The 24,548-nt window shown below is 35.5% G+C and overlaps 1 protein-coding gene across 1 annotated transcript in view; it reads right to left on the reverse strand.

The window, feature by feature from the left end:
* The window catches only part of LOC134747163 (paired box protein Pax-6-like), a 56,536-nt gene that overhangs the window by 8,185 nt on the left and 23,803 nt on the right, over positions 1–24,548 (reverse strand). The window contains exon 3 of the mRNA XM_063681743.1: positions 19,923–20,163. Within this exon, the coding sequence (XP_063537813.1) occupies positions 19,923–20,163 (241 nt within the window). The remainder of the gene's footprint in view (positions 1–19,922; positions 20,164–24,548) is intronic.

Below are 24,548 nucleotides of genomic sequence, written 5' to 3' on the forward strand. Positions count from 1 at the left end.
GTGCTTGATTTGTTGATGAAAATACTAAAATCACTATATGTATGTCTTTAACATTTGAGGAGTTCCCTCGATTCCTCATGGATCCCATCATCAGAACTGCGTTTTGACAAAAACGGGACCAATCTGTATGTATATACTTACAATCAAAAAAAGAATTTTCAAAATCGGTCCAGAAATGACGGAGTTATGGAGTAACAAACATTAAAAAAAAAAAAAACATACAACCGAATTGATAACCTCCTCCTTTTGAAATCTTGAAGTCGGTTAAAAATGGAACAATCGGCAAAACCAGCTCCATGGAATTCGTAATCATAACACCGACCGCTAAATCATCAGAGACGAAAGTTCCAAAGTTCCAACCAAGTAATAATTAATTCCCACAAACAAAGTCGATAACAGTTTAAATTATACGAGTTCATTCCAGTAGTCGGTTTTATCAGCGGTATTATAGGGCCTGTAAATTTAGAACTTTTGCGTTTCGGCAAAATTTGCTACATAACTATTAACCTCTTTAATACTGCCAACCTCTTTGATCGTTCGTTCATCTGTTTGTCGATAGTAGCGATAGAGTGGCAAATAGATAAACGGATGAAGTGGTTCGCGGTTATAAGTTCTACATCCCAGTGTAATTTTTTTATAATGATAAGTGTGGAACTAGGTAACGTAGAAAACACCAATGACCGACAAGAACCAATAACCGACACTTTTTTTTTCATAAGAGAGTAAGCGTAGGAAACAGATTTCTTAATTTTGCAACACTGTGCACTAGAGAGCACACTGTTGACTGGCACCCATTGAAATTTGAGCGAAATCCGTCTTTTTGTTTGAAAATGGCAGCGTGAAAATCCAGTGCGGCTAGCGATCTGGTGAAAATAACAGAATTTCTTATAGAAGTTCGGAAGTGAGTACATCCCAATGTTTACTCGCAATTGATGTTTTTGTCGGGTTATTAAAAGCACTATTGGATTTATTTTTGTTATAATGAAAGTATAAGCTTAACTATTTTGATAGAAATTGTTGGTGTCGATTACTCGTTTTCACAAACGACTGTTCCAATTATCGACACGTGTTTATAATATATTTTTTAAAGATATTTCATTTGACAAGCGAATACATCCTATCCTAGATAAGTCTCAAAAATATACCTTACCATACTAAATCGTTATTTTTGGCTTAATTATGATGTATTGTTTTGAAAAGATGTGTCCCGCCGAGTTTGTTGCCGGTCCCATATTGGGATACCCTCCTCCAATTGAGGAGTGATTTAAATTTTTTCGGGGCAGAGGTGTAGGGTTAGAACCGGCGTAGCTTTATTTGACGTTCATAAGCGCATTGTAATATGCCTACTTGAATAATAAACTCTTTCTTTCTTTCTAAATCACTCTTAATTGTATAGTATAGAGAATGCCACTATCTCCTAAGTGTCGATCATTGGTGCCACTACGTTACCTGATGTTCGAAACGGAATTCTTCTGGCATGATTTGTCAAGTTTTATACGCTTACATAGTGCAATAAATCATAGGAACCGTTTTAAAACATGTAAAAATGTTGCGTAACACACTTACATAGGTACGTAGGCGTAGCACGTCCGTCGTCTACGTAGATGGATGTGAAGCAAAGAAAGAAATGAAAATAAAGGCTGCGCGCTTTTATAGATCACAGAATGGTGATATCAAGTTCACGCTCAAATTTTACTTGTACCTATGAGTTGTTATCAGGAAAACATTGCTATTTAAATGCAAGCAAATATGAAATTTATTTGGCGTAAAATACCTAGTAGGATTTGTAAATAATAAGCAATTTGGTGTGTGGCAGAACGCGTTCAACTGCACGTCAAGGTAATCTGACACAAAATGTATTGAAATGAGAGGTCTGTTGTGTCAGCGGGCGATATAGATACACTTGTAGTAGGTAGTCGGAAATTGTCTCACGTCACGTAAAATATAGTTTAACCTAATATTGTATATTTAATGCTTCATAAATTGCGCCCATAAACATAGTATCTGACCGCGTAGCCGCAGTAAACCCGGCGTTGTTCCGCCGCCATAGGTAATCCTTTGCCGTTAGACCCGGGTCACCCGGGTGTAACCGCGAAGGAGATTATTGACAAATGTTTTAAGCACATAGATGGCGCTGATATGTAATACTGCATAACTTTGATGCTGCTTTACCAGTTGCGTCCATATAATAGACATAAATAAAGAATAAGAATAAGAAATATTTATTAGCACAAAAATAACATAAAACATTGAAGTTGTTTTATCCGACCGTGTAGCGTAAACGCGTTATTTCGTTGCCATAATGTCGCCGGTTTCAGGTCTAAGGATGGAGATTATTGACTCAACCATAGACAACAGAACTTTACCTATGACTCAACTTAGTACTGTTCAAAATACATATAGGTATATGGCGCTAATGCACTGTCGCCCATTACGTTACGCCCATAGACAGTTTATCTGACCGCGAAGCCGCAGTAAACGGGCGATATTTGAACTTTAAAACACTGATCTTGATTTGATATTCAATTATTTGTTCACTCAAATTCAAAGTCAAATTATAAGTGATAATAGTCACACAATTTGACAGGCTCAATATGGTGACGAAGCTTGCAGGCCAATTCGAGCGTACACTAACAGCAGAATTGAATCATGTTATTTAGTTATCGTGCATTTCGCTCATACTTATGCGTACATGTTTTGGCGGACGAGAAGCACGATAACTAAATTTTAACATGATTCAAATATCATTCTGATGTCAGTGTACGTTCAAATTGGCCTGTGAGTTGATGAAGACAGCAAGCAAAGCTGCCTAAACATTTTTTCGGTACGTATTTTTGTTAATCCTATACTTATCCTGAAAAATAAAATGAAGTTCACAAGCGTTTATATAGCGCCTAGTACGAGCCGAAGTTCGAATGAGTGCAGAATTAGGTAATCCATTGAAATTGACACTTGCAAGAAAAGCGAGCGCCGGGAAAATGATCAACTACATTATTAACGATATATCAAAATAGTCGTTGATTTTATTCTACTTTGAGCGAGCTTCTAGTATAATATGATTTTTAAATTTGTCGTAATCAGGCGAAATTTGCTATAACTAGCTACTAGCATACTACAAATAGCTACCCTAATTTGAAAAGCCAAAAATCTTGAGACCCGTCGACCTATAATCTAAACTTTTTTATTTCCTTCTGAATTTCCAAACCACTTAAACACAATAATATGTTATTAGATTAATATTGTTTCGGGATAATATTGTATAAACCTGAACGTGACATCCCTACTAGCTACTATTCTTACATAGGCACTTTATACTAGTTGTGCTATGCTGTACAGCAGCGTAGCGCTACATAGCGCAATTGCATTGTTGAAACGCGAAAAACAGTTCTCAGTATAATAAGCCCCTACTATAAATGCGAAAATAAATCTGTCTGTCTCTTACCTCTGCTTACCGCTGATTCGCTGAACCGATTGATATGAAATTTGGTACAGAGATAGTTTGTGAGACCCAAGGAAGGACACAATAGGATAGTTTTTATAAATCATCATCATCATTGTCCAACGCAGACGAAGTCGCGGTTAGAAGCTAGTATATAAAAAAACAAGTACATAAACTTACAACTTTTTACGTTCACTTGGCGTGGTTTCAGGCTTTCAGCAGTAATATTCAAATTTGACTATCAAGTTACAACAAAATATACTACTGCTCGAATTCCCCCAGAAACAAATAATCTCCGTACAACTGTATATAAACTTGCCTATTCACAACTTCGCCGACAAATCATATCTCCTCAACATAAATCCATTTCTAAACAACCGTCACGATTTTTAATCTACAGAACCGCAAATTCTCAGGCAAATAAATTAAGTTAAAGTGTCAAGATTCCGTGGTACTTGTCTCCGGTGCGGGGGTGAGGCGGCCGGGGGAGAGGGGGGCGTAAAGCGCGTTCATGCGGAAACTGACGATAACGGGGGCCTACCACGTAACCCCGCCACGCTTAAAAATGTATGGCTCAATAATGGAATGGTTTTGGAATATCTAAAATGGTTTGGAGAATAAGTATTGTGTTAGGTAAGTTAGGACGTGGTCAGGATCACAGGACAGCTCTATTGATAATTTTAATTGTAGATCTTCCGTGAGATTATATAATATGAAAATATCTAAAGCGTTATTTCGATCAAATCTGACTCGACATGGTTACAAAATGCGCCCAAAATTACACGAGATTCAAATATTTCAATATCTATGTATTTATTTGTAAGTACCTCTACCAATTGGTTCTGTTTTTGACGTCATTATGATTCCCTTAGATTATACCTAGATCTAGGTGTACTTATTAATCTTAATTGACAGACAGACATTTAGTCAATAACCAAAATCTTTACAGTTGTTTGTTTATCTCACGTACACGATTTATCCTCTTTAACAATTGGTTAAGTTCAAGCACGGAGAACATAGACTAAACGACTAGCCTAGTTCTTACAAGAATTGGCATTGAAAGTATGGGCAGTTGCCCAAGAAAATGGAATATCAAAGTAAACTGTGAGCAGAAAATACAGCGGCAGGCATTAAAGGCAAAATACTGAGAAACTAGAGGTGTACATCAGTATATTGCTAATTGCTATGAGTTTTTTTCCCTTAAATAGGTATAACACTAAAATTATTGATATCGATTTTCCACAAAGAACAAGCTACAAGCTATTCAGAAATTTTCTAGTTCAGAAGTGGCAGGCATGATGGTATGATTAAAATATTTCTAGGGTTTATTTTGCGCCTCAATGGAATAACTCTTATCCGAGTACTTATTTTCGAATCAATCCACCATGCTAAATTCTTTTTATTTAATAAGCTTTACAGTAGGCACAAATTTAAATCAGCCTTTGGCCATATTTTCGAGATTGCGATAGAACTGTATACATTTACGTCTTGTGTGTTGGACTATTTTTAACGACAGACACTAGAATAAATATATATTTTGAATGTAAAGAACCGTACCTAAAGTAAATATCAAATGCCAACTTTACTCGTGGTAGCCGTGCTTTTGTTGATGGTTCAGAAGTGGCAGAGGTATATAAAGGTTTATTTGGTTTTCTTACTTTCTTATTTAAGTAGCCAGTAATCATACTTATTAATTACTATCGCACGACTTGTTTTAAATAGGTTAAAATTTTATTAGTTTTAGATGAGGCAGAAAATATGCAATTCGATTGTTTAATTCGCTACATACAATACATATTTTTTAATTAGAACATATTATCGTAACGTAAACACCGCACTATATTTAACAATATGCGATTTAAACAGTAAGAATTTAAAACCAATTTACGTATTCCTAATCTCATCCCAAAAGTTGTAACACCGCCAATTTCATACCAACATATTTGACAACTTAATATACAATTTGAAGTCTCACATCAGACGATGCCTATCAGGACGGCATAGGGCATAAAATCCCATGAAAATGTATGACTTGGGGGTAAAATATGATTTGTATCAGGGGCCCATCTGTCAGATGCGAAACATTAATGCTACACGAAGGCGACGTAATGATGTGTAGATCCGTATCAGATAATGGACGTGTCACTATTTATGTCTACTGGGATGACAACAGATAACTGACTAATAAACAGTTGCGGGAAAAATCGCGGCGTCGGTGGTTAAATATGGATATTGCTAAAAGTGGCGCCCAAACGTGGGGCCATGTGGTGTTGGAGTTAATTTAGCACAAAAGCTTGAAATTGGCTGTATCATTTCGTAACAACGTTATATAGAGTTAACGTTGTAGGATACGTAATTAAAATGTATGTCACTGGGTACTGCTTGATGCTGTTTTTTTTCTTACATGTTAGGTCAGGCGAACAATTTGTTTAAATCTAATAATCACGTAGAATAAGATTTCCTGAGGGCATACAACTAAATAACCTTGCGAAAAGTGGCGCCCAACGTGGGGTATGTATGTGGAATAAATTTAATTTCATATAAATGCTTGGAATGGCATTCGTGAAATCATGTAAATTCAATTGGACCACTAATGCAATCAATTTTTTTATATTATCAATGTTTATATAGGGTTGTGATATAGTTTGGTTGGAACGAGGGGAGAATAACACTTAATTTGAGAATAACGGTGTAAAAAAATACTTTTTCCAACAGCTACAAATAAAATAAACTGCAAGCTTTTTGTAATTAAAGAAAGCAAATAACTTTGTTTATTTTTATTGTTTTACTGGCCTAAATATACATTCGGAAAGTATTCCAACATGGCATTTATTTTTTCCCGCTCAACTAAGATGGCGGTGCCAGTTAACGGCAGCCTTATCGTGGAAATGTCATCGCGGTGACACGTTCTCCCCAGAGACACCTCCAATACCTCTGCATTTATGGAAATATTAACTAATATACAGAATTTTAATTAAATTTTTGTATTTTGCGTTAAGTAAGTACTTATAATGTTTTTGTTTTGGTGTTAAGAAGGGACGTGACATTGACGAAGCTCAGAAAATAAGTGTAGATTTTATTTCATTGTACCAAAGATAGATATAACTCCGTAATAGATGGATACAGTCTAAGGAAAAAACTTGCCTCGAAAATCAAGAAAATTTGATTCTCGTTCAGAGGGCGCTACTAGTTTTGGCCTACAGTCGTATAGATGGCGTTGACGGTTTCGTTTGTTATTTAACAATTTTAACGCATATCAGTGAAAGAACATGGGTCAAAATCATAAAAATAATTAATGCAAATATTTTTTTTTATCTGTATTTAAATACATTCTATCCTACTTTTATAAATCTTTATTTTTAGTTTTAAAGTGTGTCGACAGATGGCAGTGAATTTACTGGGGTTACAAAATTTACTATGACAGTACCGCTCTAGTATAAGTTACTCTATGATTGTACGGATATCAGAAACACATTTCTAATTATTTACAATAAAACTGCTTGTGTGGCAAAAATATTTGTTGTAGTAGGTCAATGAATAATAATATTTTTACAAAACTGTTCCAAACAGTTAATTAACATTGAGCAGATTTCCTGAATAGAATAATACATACTACATAATAAATCATTGATAAGAGAATTTAGGTATAATTAATGAAATTCAAATGTGGTACGAACTTTTGAATTTCATAAAACAAGTTCACCGGTGTGCTTCCATAATTCCATAATTTTATTAAACAGACACTGAAATTCAAACGGCATTTATGAAAAACGATAAGAATTACAATTCCGGACACGCGTCCGCCATTTTGAGCGAGGGCTGGCGTCAAAAAGGTTGCATTTCAGTTTGAGTCAGACCATAGATATGACATTTTGTTTATGCGAAGGGATACGCAGGTAACCGAGACGAGAGGGTGCATACTCAATGTGTTTAATGTTCATTTTCACAGATAAGTAATCAAAACGGAATTGCGTTTCAATGTACGCAGTAGGTAAGTACGCTTAAAGGGGTTTGATAAAATGATAATTAGTTGAAATGCGGTTTAAATAAATTAAGACTGCATATTAATGCTATTACGCATAAGAAGGTTTAAAACAAATTTAACAATCTTCAACATTTAATTTAGGCATTATTTGTAGATACTTAAAATATACCAATTCCAATCATGTTTCTTTAGTTTTACCTAAATGTGGTATACTTACATAAATCAGTAGGCAAAAATTATTAATGAAATGAATGAAATACCAATTATATTTCTCCTTTTATTCATAACCTACTAAATAAAATAATAATTTGCACACATCAGTACCTATCCTAAAACGCCGTTCTCATTTTTACCAACATTCAATTAAACCGCAACCACAGACAAATATGATGAACAAATATCATCGATCCCATAGACACAGATAAAAAACGGGTTTGGGCGGAGTCGCGTTAGTGCCGCCCCGGTTCCTCCCACGCGGTAAACAACACATACTTGTTATAGCGACGGCTGTATTCTGGCGGCGGTATAGTACTATTCAAATGGACTGTCATGTGGCTAAATTCTATAATAATATCATAGATTTGAATTTGCAGTCTTTTATGTGCAGAAAAGCTTTGTCAGATCGTGATTGTGGTGCTATTGCTAATGCCACAGACTTATAACTTAAAATTGTTAAGAAAAGACGCTATCGCTATCGTTATCGTTTACCTACTCTTATAAAAAATGCAAATAAAAACTAAACGCATTTAAATCGCTAAAAATGAATGGAAATATTTGTGACTGAATTGCAGACCAAGACTGCAAAATAAATCATCGACATAAAGGAGATCGTCGATTTTGGGCCCAATCGCATATATTTTACACTATTATGTATAATAGGTACATTAGGTACATATATGCATTTTATTACTGAAGTAGACGCAATATTGGGTGTAAATGAAACGGGAGAGATAAATACATAATTAATACTTATTTGTTATACAAGGGTGCAAAGTTGCATTTTACCCGCGAGTGTAGAATTGAAACACGAGAAGTAAAATACATTTGCGCCCGTGTATAACACAAAACTTTTCACCTCACTATAGCGAGGAAAATGCAACATCCACAGGCGTTAGATCATCTTCATCACTGGAATCACTCATTTCTTTACGATATTATAACAGAAAACTCTGGAAGTTGTGTATTTTTACGCGAGTCGGTGAGAAAAGTTTTTTAGTAAAAAAATTGTTGACAATGTTGACATTTATGACGTATGAAATGTCAACGATGCGTTTTGAAATTGCATCGACTCAACTTGTGCGTTCAGAATTATATTTAACATCATTATAAAAAAACAAACGTTTCTTATGGAATTTTAAGGTTTAGACTTAAAATCATTAAATAAAGCTAAATTTGGTATTTTTCATTAGATTCTCAAACCATTTATTTAATGATAATTAATATCGAACGAATCATTATCATAAACGATTTACGTTTTGTTATCTGTCAAGCTACTTAAACACGCTCCATCCAAGGTCAAATTACTTTCCCCACTAGTGGATAAAACGCGTTTTTCTCCGCTTGTATTGAAGGATAAAAGACAACTTTCCGAGCTAGTGAGGGGAAATAGTTATTTGTTATACAAGGGTGCAAAGTTGTATTTTACCCGCGAGTGTGGAATTGAAACACGAGCTAGCGAAAGGATCCTATAGTTGAACCACGAGCGAAGCGAGTGGTTCTAAAATAGAATCCTGAGCGTAGCGAGTCTTTCAACACACGAGAAGTAAAATACATTTGCACCCGTGTGTAACACAAAACTTTTCCCCTCACTATAGCGAGGAAAGTGCAACATCCACAGGCGTTAGATCATCTTCATCACTGGAATCACTAATTTTTTTACGATATTATAACAGAAAACACTAGAAATTCTGATTTTTACGTGAGTCTGTGAGAAGAACAGTAAAAATTTTGTTGACAATGTTGACATTTCTGTTCTGAAGTATGAAATGTCAACGATGCGTTTTGAAATTGCATCGACTCAACTTGTGCGTTCAGAATTATATTTATATAAATAAAAAATCTAACGTTTCCTATGGAAATTTAAGGTTTATGACTTAAAATTATTAAATAAAGCTAAATTTGGTCTTTTTTATTAGATTCTCAAACCATTTATTTAATGATAATTAATATCGAACGAACCATTATTATGAGCGTTTTACGTTTTGTTATCTGTCAAGCTACTTAAACACGCTCCATCCAAGGTCAAATTACTTTCCCCACTAGTGGATAAAATGCGTTTTTCCCCGCTTGTTTTAAAGGATAAAAGACGGCTTTCCGAGCTAGTGAGGGGAAAAATACATTATATTGTTCATTTCAGTGCAATACGCTCCAGTTTATTCTGTGCCCAAGTGCTTAACAAAATCGACGGTCTCCTTTATGTTATTTGTTTCAAAAATTTTGCCACATTTGCCAATTTCCTCTATAGTCAAAATTGGATGATAAGACGACACGTGCCCACTGACTTATATTACTTCAATGTACGTGCCACGTGCCTTATTAAATATTTTCTTTACGAATATTAGAATAACTAGGTATCCTGAAAATAATATATTTGATTCAAATACTTAATAAGAAAAACATGAACTTCAAAGTTCTTATGAAATATTTGAAATGGATGAACATTTTTTCTGGCAGATGTGACAGAATACCAACAAAAAATAGTTTAATGACCCAAATTGTGAAATTAGTTAAATATTTTTGTTAATTTAAAATAGGCGCCGACAAACACTTTTAGTATTTAAGTAAGTAGGTATATCAAATGGTTATTTTTCTGTTTGAACTAGTAACATTTAAGTAGGTATACGTTTTCTTGAACCGTGCGTAAGGCTCTCGTTATCCAAACCGTCGTGTAACCAAATCGGAGATACCTACTATCTCGAGTTGTATCTAAAATAGGCCGAATAGGGACACAGTTAGGGTAACTAAGTACTCATCAAACCCATACGCAAATTAACACATGTATAATTGCGCAAAGCCGTAGACAGGGGTTTGGAACCCTTTACCGGCGTTTTCATGTTTTATAATCGTGTTTCATGCGTTATTGGCGTCCTTTGTGGCGTGCTCGCGCGGCGGCTGGAAATGCTGTTACACGGTGTTTATGGATGGCTAGATCGAACCTTGGTCTAGACTGTTTAGGTAAATTAGGATACACTAAAATACTCTTTGTGGTTAACATTTTACCGAAGATGCATTGATTGATTTTTAGGGATCCGTACCTCAAAAGGAAAAAACGGAACCCTTATAGGATCACTCGTGCGTCTGTCTGTCTGTCTGTCTGTCCGTCTGTCACAGCCTATTTTATCCGAAACTACTAGAAATGAAATTTGGTATACATATGTAAGTTTGTGACCCAAAGACGGACATGTAACGTAAACAACGGAATTTTAAACATCGGGGCCACTTTTGAATGAGAAAATTAAAAAATATTTTTTTTCTAACTATATCGTGTTACATATCAAATGAAAGAGCTCATTATGAAAATCTCAAATATATATTTTTTATAATTTTAGGATAAAGAGTTTAGAAGTTATTCAAGAAAATAGGCAAAAAATGACCATTCTCCCTTTATCTCCGAAACTACTGGGTCAAAAATTTTGAAAAAATACACAAATTAGATCTTTACCTATAGATTACAGGAAAACCTATTAGAAATGTGCAGTCAAGCGTGAGTCGGACTTAATTACTTAGTTTTTGATCCAACCCCTACGTGTTTTTTAAAGACATTTCACATAAAAAATACATTGTTTAAATTATGTAATGTACGGAACCCGTAGAACGCGAGTCCGACTCGCACTTGGCCGGTTTTTTTCATGGACTTTACCTCTCTATTACAATCAATTCTCTTTGATTTTACCTTTGATTTTACTAATGTTTGTTGAGATAAAGTAAGCAGTTATTAGGCAATACAACTTTTAAATTTTTATGCTTAGAGAAAATACAACAAAAACTAAACACAAATAAGATCTTTATTTTCAGGGTTCCGTACCCAAAGGGTAAAGAACGGGACCCTATTACTAAAACTCCACTGTCCGTCTGTCTGTCACCAGGCTGTATCTCATGAACCGTGATAGCTAGACAGTAGTCACAGATGATGTACTTACCTACTTCTGTTGCCGCTATAATAACAAATACTAAAAAGTACGGAACCCACGATGGGCGAGTCCGGTTTTTTCTAAGAAATTTAAAAAAAAATAAGCATGCATTCTTCTACAAAACCTTGTGTATGTTCCGTGTGTACTACGTGTACTTCTACATAATATGTTCTTAGAGATAATTTAATGAAAATAACATGATAGTCTGATAGTCCCCGTCCTAACACAACATCTCTCTTAAACACCACATCTCTCTTTCACACACACACACACAAAGTTCAATTCTCAGTATACATATCCTTAAATCTACATTACATGTACATATCAATAAATGTAACCTAACAACATACAATTCAAATAGAAACCAATGTCAAATAACAACTTAAAAACACAAATTACTTATACTACCTAAACTATGCCACGGCTACCAAAGAAACGACAAATAAGTAGTAACACATTTATTAAATTTGACTTTTTCCCATAATGACCAGCATTACCTATTCGACGCGAGAGGTAAGTATAGTTTAGTTATGAACTTAGCTGACAAACATAACACTGCATTCAACTGATAGTTTATCGTAACCCCGTGTCGTTTAATTGCGCCCTCTGTACACAGGGTTGCCAAATGGGCAGTAAAACACGTTCAACTAGGAAGGTCATATCTAGCTTACAGTGTCATGTTCATACCGGCCATACGGCATTACGGCTGGGTGTGGCTGTCGTGTAATTGATCTGTTGCCGTTTGGTGGTTTGGATCATGGGGCTATAGGACATAAAAATATATCGATGCGTGGAGCGATCTACTAGCTAGTGAAGGAGATACGAGTATGAGTAGGTTACATGAATAGGTTACCTATGCAGTTGCTTTGTACAGTGGGGTTGTAGCTACATAAGTACAAGCAGACAACCGTAAAACCGGTTTAAATGTTATTGTACATGACACAATTTGTATCAAGATTAACTTTCCTAGTCAAATTCAGTAACGGTGTATCTATACATTTTTTGTCTGGAATACAAAGTTTTCAGTGCGTCACGCACAAAAAATATGCTGTGACAATACGAAAAGAATCTTCTTTCTTAGTTGTCTACATCGGAAGTGCTGTCGATTCTAAAAAAGGAAAACCTCCAAAAAGTTAGTTCTGAGATAAAAAGTTTCGTCCAAAAAAATTTGAAAATTGCGTTCTACAAAAATTTAATATAAATGTCAAGGTTCAAGTTAGATAGCCATATGTTACAAAATATGAAAGGTGTCGTGAACTTAATTTAGGTACTAACATAGTAATTTAAGTATATTTGTATTTTGTAACTAACAAAACATGAATTGTATCGTCCGAAATAAATGTTTTTTTTAATACCTTTAATCTTCTTAATCCCTTAATAATTCAAAATATTGCATAGCTATCAGTATTCAACATTTTTGTAAAAAATGTCCTTTATGTAGTTCACAGACGCTAAATTGGATTAGTCCATCAGAATGCACGTGTATACTTTCAGTGGTCAATCCTACCTCAAAAAGCCCCTAAATAAAATAAGCTTCAGACCTCTGTCAATCGAAATTAAACTACGCTCGTTCATCAAACAAAATTTAAATCCATTTAACCAACCATAATTCCGAATCAAAATACCTAACCAACACAATACATAGCTACGTATCTACATATATAAACCAGTAGGTATATGGATGCATACAGGGAGCCCCTTTGATGTGCTTGTACCTACTGTTCGATAGTTATACGTGTGTATACCCTTCTATTTTGGTTGTCTTAGCGTTTGGGCATAAAGGGTGAAACGGGTTAGGTTTTGTTTTAGACGGATATAAAAGGTGTGTCGCTGAGGGATTATGGACATTTGTGATCCTTTCAGTATCTATGTAACTGAGAGGCTTTGTTGATTTATTTACAAATTTGTATGCATATATTATTTCCCTTTCAGTTATTTACTTAAACTGACTTACAGCTATCATATCAGCTTAATATATTTGGGAGAAGTATTTTTTACAGAACAACTTTACCTATGTGTATCTTTTTTTTAAAATTCTGTTTTTACATATTTAATTGTATTGTTACTAAGTTAATATTTACCTTAGTTTTTTGTTTTGTCCACAAAACGGTGTACCACGTTTTTTTCGTGACGTAAAGTAATTACAATTTTTGTCTTGTTTTATATGATGTTGGAAATTAAATATATGTGTTTTAGATTAAAACCATCATAGTTGTAATAACATTTATGTTGTGATGAATAAAAAGATCCAAAATGAGACTGCTAGGTTTTTAAAGAAGATCGTACATATAGGAATGTTTCCAAGAACTCATACAAATATTTAAATTGATACCTATTACTCCCTTACTTATACTAATATTCTGCAAATTTGCTGTAAAGCTTTATGTTAAAATAGATTATTACTGGTTCTGAAATTATCTATTTTTAGTATGTCCGTTCGACTAGAAAATAGCCTCAAAGAGTAGGGCGATTTATACCGAGCATTATGTACGGGGCTGTCTGTGTTCCGTCTGTACAACTACTTAGGTATAGGAGTTAATGTTTTGTGCAAATAATCAGTTTTTACAAACCCTGTTACTTTATAGTACCGAAATCCTTTTAAAGTGCGATTCGAAAGGCGAGGTAACTTTTTAAGCGGCGCTACTTTTCATTCGTTTTCATATCTGGGTTGATTATTATTTTGTTGCCGTATTGTTTTCATTACATTAGGATATATATTGGTTGTTTTGAAGAGCTGCTCATTCTGGGCGGAAATACGAAATCAAAACTTATCCCGAAAAAAACATGTTTTTGTACCTCAGAGGAAATTTTTTTTAGGACATATCGTGAGATTGCGCTTATATATATTGTGCAGAATAGGGTAGGTACTCCATCTACCCACCAAATTTTATCGAAATGTGATGTAAAAATCCTTGAAAGAACCTAAATAAAATTAAGTGACTATCAACAAGTATCATCGAAATTACGATAATAAAGGAAGTTACCAAAAAAAAGGGGCCAGATTTCCCCAATCTATAGCGGAATATAGAAGATATCCTAACGCTCCATTTCACACCACACTCACAATACTTAAGACAATAACTCAGACCCAATAAATAAATATTCAACGCGCCATACATCTCACTAATTTAGTGCAACGGAACCCCATAGAAGGCCCCGCGGTTATATATCTTGTGACATTTTTCTTCTCTTATCTGGGCTCGCCAGACGATTATCCTTCTCCTTTTGGCTACGGATATTCAGTATATGTCGGTCCCTTTCTTGTGGCATTTATCAGTGCCTTCGTTATTTAGTTTTGGCTGTAATGGATTTATTCTGTCTTTTAACCTGCCGTTCAGCCGCTGAAAGAGACTTTGGTTTTACATTAACCTTGGGCGTTCGGGAAGTATATTCATTTTACGACGGTATTTATTATAAAATCACATTAACTTTACATAGGATAAAATGTCATAGGTAATTACTTAGTACACTAAAAAGTAATGAAAACAAGCTTTAATTTTGTGACGAAATGGAATTTGAAACACAAAAAATATACTTAATAACCAAACGCAGACAGTAACCACTCAAATAAGAATAAATACAACAGTCCGGTGTGTTCCGGACACTCTTAAACACGCATAAATAAATTAACATTAAAATAACGGGCGGTCCCGTGTCCTGTCCCCTCCGAGGGGACGCGAAAATAAAATTAGTTCCGCTGCTATCGCTGTAGGGTCCTTAACTGGAGCTTAGACGGACCCGCACCCTTAACGTTTAGTTAAATAAATAGTTGCATATTTTGAAGACTTTCTTTTTGAAGGGATGGTGTAATTTTTTGTAGTATGATCGGTTTGAAAATGTATCGTGACATTTTTTTATTTTTTACAGTGTAAGACTTACAGGCCAAGAAATAAGAAGGTATAGAGGGAAATGCTTGAAACACACTTTTTGACTCCGTAACTATGTTTGGACTAACTAGTTAGAAGGTGAACATATTGATTAAGATTGATTCTAATTAAGAAAATACCAAAAAGTTAGTTTATAGGCAACGGTAAAATTGGAATTATCACCTATTTGTGATACTAAACTTAATTGTTTATGTAGATATCAATTTTCCCAATGCTGAATTTTGAACTCCGAAACGGCAGCAACCTAATTAAGCCGTCGTTTTACCGATTTGCTCACAAGCCACAAAGCGCCCTTAATCTAGGTACAATTGTTACAAAGCAGCGCCTCGGGCGAGCTTGGTCGTTACATTTAACGCTGGTTGGTGGGCAAATATTGTTGCAAACGGTTACCAGCGAGTCAATATCTGTAATAAAGTGTCAAGTCGTTAGCAAAAAGAAAGAGATAAAGAAGTTCAAACGACATTAAACGGTATATTTACGGTTTATAATAAACCCCCGAAAAACGTACGAGTATGAATTCTTAATAAGTAATCAATAAAAAAAATGATAAAAATACTATATTTTACGTATTTTATTGTAAAATTAAAATAAGAACTTAAAAAAATACGCAGATTATTACGCAAAATAAATAATTCTACATTTAACAATCTAAATACTAGACAAATAGTAAGTATCCGCGATTCGGACCGTATCTTACAGTTTTTTTTTTAATTTTTTGTTCGATTGAAGTGTTAATTGATGTTCGTTATTTCCTTATTCATCATCATCATATATTTAAGAGTAATTTATTTATTTCCTTATTATTTTACTGAAATTTGTTTCGTTTTATTTTTGTGCGGCAATTGCGATAATTAAACTTAATTTTTAGAATATCTTATGGAAACATGAGTGAATAAGTGATATGGAAGGATTAGGTACATTTTTCAGGTTGTCTAATAGGTATGTTCACACTGCTGAGGTGAAAAGTTCGAGATTCTAAACGTTCAAGATTCTAAACGCTCTAAACGCTCAAGATTTTCAATCTTTCGCTTGCACGGGAGACGGGACGCAAAATAAGCAAACGAAGAAATATCAAACTACTCTCTTGTTGTACAATAGTACATTACGATACAAGTGCGAATTACCTTTTCGCACGTGTATTGTACAACGTTTTACAGTACATATGGCCCTTAAAATATTCGACATACGCACGTATAGTGCTAGTTACCGCTCTAGGGCCGTAAATTAGCACCATATGTACTGTAAATAACTACCGTAAAATGGTCCTACTTTGCTCCAAAATTGGCTCCACTTTACGGAAATTTTGAATATTTTTTTAAAAGATTTATTTATTATTTATTAAATATTCGGACGAATTGAATATCAAGAAGAACATCTTAACATATTTTATCGGTAAATCAACTTTATGTAATGTTGTTGTATATAAAACAAAGCTATGAATAAGGAGCACAAGATACCCGTTGTTTGGGGTATTTTTGCTCCTGCCTATAGTTAACGTAGTGGTGCAAAGTTACCCCATTGTGTGCCAAATTAATAGCCAATTTGTTATGTTTTTGTATAAGATGAGTCATGTTTTGGAATGCAGTATCGAGACAAACCCTACGGGTTTAACGTTACTTTGTAACTTAGTTAGATATTGTTGTTGTAATTTTTATTTATTTATTACGAAAAGGCAAGCATTTGACCGCAATCCCAAAACCGCAAAAATTTGCAGATGAAGTCTAGGATGGATCATGCTTACCTAAAAGATGTCTATTCCCTCTCGATTTAAAAAGATCCAAGTTATAGTGGACTGGGAATAGATTTGCAGGAAGTGAATTCCGCTCCTTACCTACTTAAATAAATAAATAAATAATAGGCCCCGCCAAAAAAGAGAGATTAATTTTATGACTAACGTAGCAATTCAAAATATATATACGATTTCCTTTATCTGAGTATATAAATAATAACATAGAAATATTATGTTTGAGTATATTAGACGTTGTCCTTTATTTGAATTGGAGCATAGTTACCCACCAAGGAGCAAAGTAGGACCATTTTACGGTATTTATCATTATTTGCCGCCTCACGTTTCCAATATGCCGGGCACAGACGTCATAAACGTCAAGACTAGGCGTCATGGTCGCCGAGTCGTACGGCGAGTTACCGGCGCTTTCATGGGGAGTTGAATACTTAACGACCGTGTGCGGTTTGGATTAGGTGGTGTGTGTGGTTTCGGCAAATATTTGAACTATTTAGCATAATGTTGTTACAGTTGGTTTGAATATGCAAACAGAACGGAAACGGAAAATTAATAAAGTCAGACTAAGCTAACTCTGCAATCAATGCCTGTCTGTTAATCACAAAGTGTGGCAATGTCATCATTAAATTCAAATTATAAACGTGATATTTTTGCCCCCTCACTTTGTTCTATTAGAGTCGGTGCAACGTTAGCTTAGACGGACTCTAGAACCTAATAAAAAAAGTTCTTATAATATTCAGGGCCAACATACGACTTTAAAATGTTCCTATAATATTTAGGACCAACATACGAGCTTAACTGTGCTGGTACCTAAGGTAAGTTTGAATTAAGGTTGCTTTGATGTTGAATAAATAAATGTGTCATTAAAATGTCACATTACACCATAGACAAGTACCTAGTCGCTTTTACGATGCCATGCTCCAGGCACTTTCACGGTGAAAACACGGCTAGTGCACACATAAGTAGCGTTGAGTTTCGAGCCGCGTCTAGCAGTTGAGTGCTTGTTTTCGTCGGGAAAAACACTTATGAGGTAAGCATTTTCATGGTCAACCTCAGCCGTAAAACTAAAGGGGTCTCAGACTTTCAATTATGTCTTCAAAGCCTAAACAGTGATGTGAAAATGTGGTAATAAAAACATTATTCATCTGTACTTATTTAGTTGTTATTAAGATTTTGACTTTCATGTTGTGGAAGAATAAATTCAATGGGTTTTTATTCTAATTATCACATAACAAGAACAAACCGGACAAGTGCGGACAATGTTATCTGGAGAGTTCTGTAACTTCTGTACCATCATAAACATACAGAAAATGCCGAAAACTCACATTTCACGTACATGGAATACCGTTGTTACCTACACAATGTGAAAATTTCAACTGTTTACCTTTTATGTTTTATGAAACACTGATGGATAGACAAAGTACGATCCGACAGGGGAAACTAGAAAATATGGTTTCGGTTGGCACCCTCCCACGGAACCCTAACGACTAAGTTAACGCAAAGGACTTTGACTGAAAGATCAAGGTTATCTCCAAGATAATCAGATTACGTTTACCGAAGCCGTATCGAAATTAAAAATTCCACAACTCCATTGCAGTTTGTGTGGGACCAGAAAAATGTTCAAAGCTACCTAATTGGATACACAGAGAACCGCTACAAAGGGGGATGTTTGAGATAAAAATGAAAATTAAATCTTCCAACTGGATGGGCAGAGTAATGTTTTTGACGGTACTGTATAGGCGAGGCCTCCCCCTGAGGGGTGGTGGGGGTGACCGCAAATCGACTATCAAAATGCTGGTGAAAAAAGTTGCCGGCAGACGGCGTGACGGCGATCGTGTTGTTTTTGAACGTGGTTTGGATGTGACGCCATTTTGTGGTGGTATCCGTAGGCAGTTTTATATTTTATGCGTTTACATGACTCGTAATTTGAAACTAATATATTTTTTGTCGCTATTATGATTAGAGAATGTTTCGGTAAAATATATGCGAGCAAGCGAAATTTAATATAATAATTATTCAAAGTAGACTCTATATCTATAGAACGTTGGTGTGTATTAAACATGCTAAAATCCAGTTTTTTCTTCAGGTCCGGAACATTTTGATGTGACTGATTGTTGGTTTACACGTGTCATATTATGCGACTAGCTTTTACACGTGTGGCTCGCTCTTATCGCTACTTAATACTTTTAAAAGTAGCACTGGCTGCACAATTGCATTTTTGTTTATATGAATTAAGAACACAACAAAATCTACTTCCAAATTAAGAAACATGTAAAAACACTGTTTGTGTTCAAGTCATGATGAGTCAAATTCTTGAACATATTTCACGAGCGGATGTGTCTTAGTTTTCCAACGATCTTTTGTGTCAAGTATTTAGAAAAACTGACCTTTTTTCAGCCTCACAACGATAGGTATTTTTAACGCTGATATTTTTCTGCCATCTTGACCAAGAAGTTGGTTCAACTTTCTAGTAAGTTGGTTGGTAATTGGAGCCGTCTCTACTCAGGAAATTAAATATCTAAATACTCTACGGCCTATGGCTCTAACCTTTCTTCATACCCATATCGCCATTACACATCTGAGGCCCCGGGCTCAGAACGTGTAACCTATATGGCGGAGTCCTCGCGTCTATCTGAGCCGGCCACGGCACGTGCAGCCAGTTGGACTGGGAGCCCAGCAGTGGCAGTCGTACACTGGCGTGTTATAGTAAGCTGGAAGTTTGTTGCACTACGGCACTAACCTTTCTTCATCCCCATATCGCCATTGCACATCTGCGGCCCTGGACTCAGACTGTGTAGCTGATACGGCGGCGTCCTCGCGTCTATCTGAGCTGGCCAGGGCGCGCGTGGCCAGTTGGACTGGGAGCCCAGCAATCGTAGTCGCTCGTACACTGGCGTGTTGCAGTCGGTGGGGGGAGGCTGGGAGCTGGTCTTCTCCTTCTGCGCGGCGAGGTTGCGGAGCACGCGGTTGATTGAGGATACCTGGGCAGATTTGGTACTTTGAGTATGGTGTTTATAAAGATGTGTAATTGAGCTTAATGAAAACTAGTCACTTTGTATTGCAGTGTCTGTTCATTCATACTCATTGCTCTTGCGAGTACTTTAAGTAGCCAACAATCAGTTATGTTGCTGCAAAAAAGTTGCCATTCTTCAGCACGTCTTCTTTTACCCTACCAGCTAACTTAAGAATAAAAAAGATTCTTAAATAAAATTTGTGAGGTAAGATAATAATTGACATTGAAGATATTCTCAAACGATTTCCATGGCGAGATGTATTACTTCATTGTAATCATATTGCATAATTATATATTGTGACCAAAATTCAATAACGTAAAGGTTTTTGTAATCCTTAATCATACTCAACTTATAAAAAGAAATACTTAATTTGCTTCAAATCAAATTGTTTTTGTGCAGGTATAAGTTTTATTTTATTTGCCCTTTAACAGATCCTTAGTAGAACAAGACACGGAGATCTTTGTATCGGATGTCGATAAGGGCGCGGTGACGACATCAGATCAGAGAGGCGTGCTTTAAATTGATTATTAATTACAATCGGAGCCTGGTCGAATGAGATGCGCTAAGGAAAAAAGTAGAGACATAAAAAATAGGATGTTGCTTTATGATATGGGTGCTTTTTTATAAAATTAGGAGTTATAATATTACAATATACAATTTTTTCATAAAACAGATTGAGAGCTAGTCGTAAGACTAGCTATTCTAAGTCTATTTACAAATGACGAGCAAGGTTTTAAATTAGATACATATTATATTTTATGTCCGGCACCTCAATCTCGTGTGGATAACATTCAATACATAATGTCTGGTTTTTAACCGGTAACTACTTTTTTTCACGGTATATTTAGATGCCAAACCTATCAGTTGATTTTCGGGCACCGAATCTTAGTGGTTGTATGCATCTTAGACAGGTGTCATAGTTTAATAATTATGACAGTATTGACACGATCACATCGATTTAACTGCATCATGCGGCGCTCATTTCCTCTTATCAAACCGGTTACTCTAGATAATAAGTTTGATAGCAACATATTTCGACCACCCAGCGTAAGGGATACAGAAATTCAAAAATGTCGCCAACTGACAGCGCCAAAACGGACGTGTAACGTAAGTTAGACGTAGGAAGGCCGTAAGAGGATAGAAGACGGTAACCCGAGCCGCGCCGCGGTGGTCCGCGCCGAGCGGTGACTGGCAGCTGACGCGATGGCCGATGGACCGAGAAAGCGCGTTCGAACGGGGCTTAAAAAAAGTTTTCCTTCGTTGTCTATGACGATGGTTGACAGTTTTTTTTTATTTGTTTGTTACGTTTGCCGGTATTGTGCGTGGAAGAGGTTTTGATATTATTTAATAAAATACGAGTCATCATTTGTTTAATTATATATTGAGTTTAGGAATTAGACGCAGGTGTAGGTACTAATTGTTATAATTTTCTTCAAAAGGCAACCGCGCATTAGTAGGTGCGTAGGTATGAGAATTGATGAAATGTAGAAATGATAGATATAGATAAACATTTTATCTGTAGATCTTAAAAACCCGATAGTATTAGGTATTTGCAAGATCTTGAAGATAAAAGAGAACGTTGTTGTTACATGAGTTAGCTATTCAGCTTGTTAGAGATCGAATAAGATTTAAAGAAGTCAAGAAAGATTTCTTCGAATAGAAAATTATAACAAGCTAATAATTAAAAGTCGACAAACGGACGGACGTTTGCCCCGCAGCGTTCAAGTAGAAAAATTGAGAATTTCTAGAAAGGGTTGAATCTCGAATAAATTTTTCACGCAGATGGAATGGAAATTTTTAACAAGCAAGCACCATGCTTGATAGCACGATGCGCCAATTAAATGTTTATTATCAATTGCCTTTCAATTAACAAGTTATCGAGTAATTACAAAATAGCGGAGAACAATGAATAATAAATAGGGCAGTATTGATTTCAAAGATGAATTAATTTTAATGTTTAAAAGAGGTTTGAACGCGCACAGAAGTCTGGCCATGTGTGAAAAACGTGCGCACTGGCCGGTAGTAAAAAATAAAAACTACACGTAAAGTACAGTCCTGTAAACAGTCGCTTAATTCGAATTACACGCACGGATTGACTTGTTTCCACGACCGTACTTACACCAATTAGTAAATATTAACCCTTAAATTTGTTTATATGTAGGAATTAAATGTATAAAGAAGTGAACATAGACAATGTGGAGCCAACAATGTGTGCATGCTCATACGTTTTAAGTGTTTTTGTGGTTGGTTCACGGCGCATTAGGTTCGGTTGCTATAATTCGGTTTTTGAGACCGGTAGCTGGGAAATTTACTACTGATTGCACTAAAGTTCTTTTTAAAGGATTGTTAGAGGATTAAGTACCTGTATGTGATATCGATGTTCTTTTTAGAACTTATTTCCACAGGGATAATAATTTTTTTAGGGTTTCGTACCCAAAGGGTAAAAACGGGACCCTATTACTAAGACTCCTCTGTCTGTCTGTCTGTCCTTTTGTCCCTCTGTCTGTCTGTCATCAGGCTGTATCTCATGAACCGTGATAGCTAGACAGTTGAAGTTTTCACAGATGATGTATTTCTGTTGCCGCTATAACAACAAATACTAAAAACAGAATAAAATTAATATTTAAGTAGGGCTCTCATTACATAAAACAAAAGTGATTTTTTTGCCGTTTTTTGCGTAATGGTACGGAACCCTTCGTGCGCGGGTCCGACTCTGCGGCCGGTTTTTTTTGCCCTTCTTCATGGTTACATCTGGGTAATCGTTAAAAAACATCATTTTATAGGATTTCAATGTATGTAAATCCGTGGTCATTTATTCTGAGGTTGTGGAATAAAGAGGATTTGTATTGTATTTGTATTGTAAATATGATTGTTTGTGCCAGTAGCATAATTGTAGTTATAAATCATTTTCTTAGATGCGTACTTTAATAGTAATAAAAAGTGTACGTCTGTTACCTCCTCTCTACCGGTAGAGAAATAAATGAGTCACGTCATCTCTGTACGTACACTTTAACAATACAATATCGACCATACACAAGTAAAGGAAAGTTGTGGGCTAAACCGGCTAAAGGGTTAGCTATACCAATATTGAAACTATTTCACACCTTTATAGCCAAAGCGTATCAAAGGTGTTCTAAGACGTACCGGCGTCATTAAAGGACGTAAGCTATACGTTATAAGAGCCACCTTTTTGTATGAATTGAGCGCTTTATTTCGTGTTTAGGTATGCATTTAATCACATTATTAAAAATACATGTTAAAAATGAGCTCATACATAAATAAAAAAACATAAGAAATCAGAGGTACTTAACGATTTTTACACCAGAATAACGCAAAAATACCTTTGTTTCTTGTTTCTCAAAATGATGCCAATTTGTAATACTAACACCCTTGTTACACCACTTACACCCAATGAGTGCAGTGACGAGACAACAAAATGTCATTTGGCCGAAAGAGTTAAATGGCCAACTGACTATCACGCATTTTTGAATTATTTATATGTCGAATCAGTCAGCTTGTTTAATAATGACTCGCTTGAATTTACCTTAAAATAAACTTTCAGAGCACTGACTTACTGCTGTAGGTACTTGTTACGTGTAAACAAGGCATTACATCCTTCATATCTCGTTAGTCTCAACACTTGCATATCCAAACTAAATTAAATATCGCCATATTTACTAACAAAACTTAGCGCAATCACGACTCTCGCGATCAATACGCGCCCTTTATTTGCGCGTACTTTACAAGATGGCTCGAAAAAATCGCTAAGCTTATTGAAAAGTATTCGCGCCCTGCCTTCACGGGCTCTGAGCAAATATAAGATAATTTTACCGCTTCACCTCACCCGGTATTTAGGGGCACCTTTCATACTTTTTACGGCGTTTGACGGTACGTTTTTGACGTAATTTATTTTGTATTCAAAGTGCGCTGTCGGAGGTATTGCGTTCGAGATTCTGTTGAAATGGTAAATAATTATGGCCGGTTTGGGTGACGTGCATTTGTTTATTAAGTAGTTCATTTTATACTCATTGAATCGTTGTAACGTAAGTATGTCTTGGTCAAGGATTTCGGAATAGCTTTCAGTGTTTGGTAATGGTTTCGTTTTAGATTCGAGACATTTCTGAATACATTTAAACCCGATAAAGCAATAATAGTGACAGCCAAATTGGCCAATATTTACATTTATTGTCAATTTACCTACTGGCATTGCATGGCATGTCATTTGCCAAATATGAAGTTTATTGCTATAGGAAGAATTTAGCGTTAAAATTGTGTTTAAAATCAGGAGTGTGGATAAATAATATTAAGCAGTCTGTCAAATAAACGTTCATATAAAAGTTTTCAAAATATGC

Source organism: Cydia strobilella, chromosome 14 (genome assembly GCF_947568885.1).
Source record: "Cydia strobilella chromosome 14, ilCydStro3.1, whole genome shotgun sequence".
NCBI classification, from domain to species: Eukaryota; Metazoa; Arthropoda; class Insecta; order Lepidoptera; family Tortricidae; genus Cydia; species Cydia strobilella.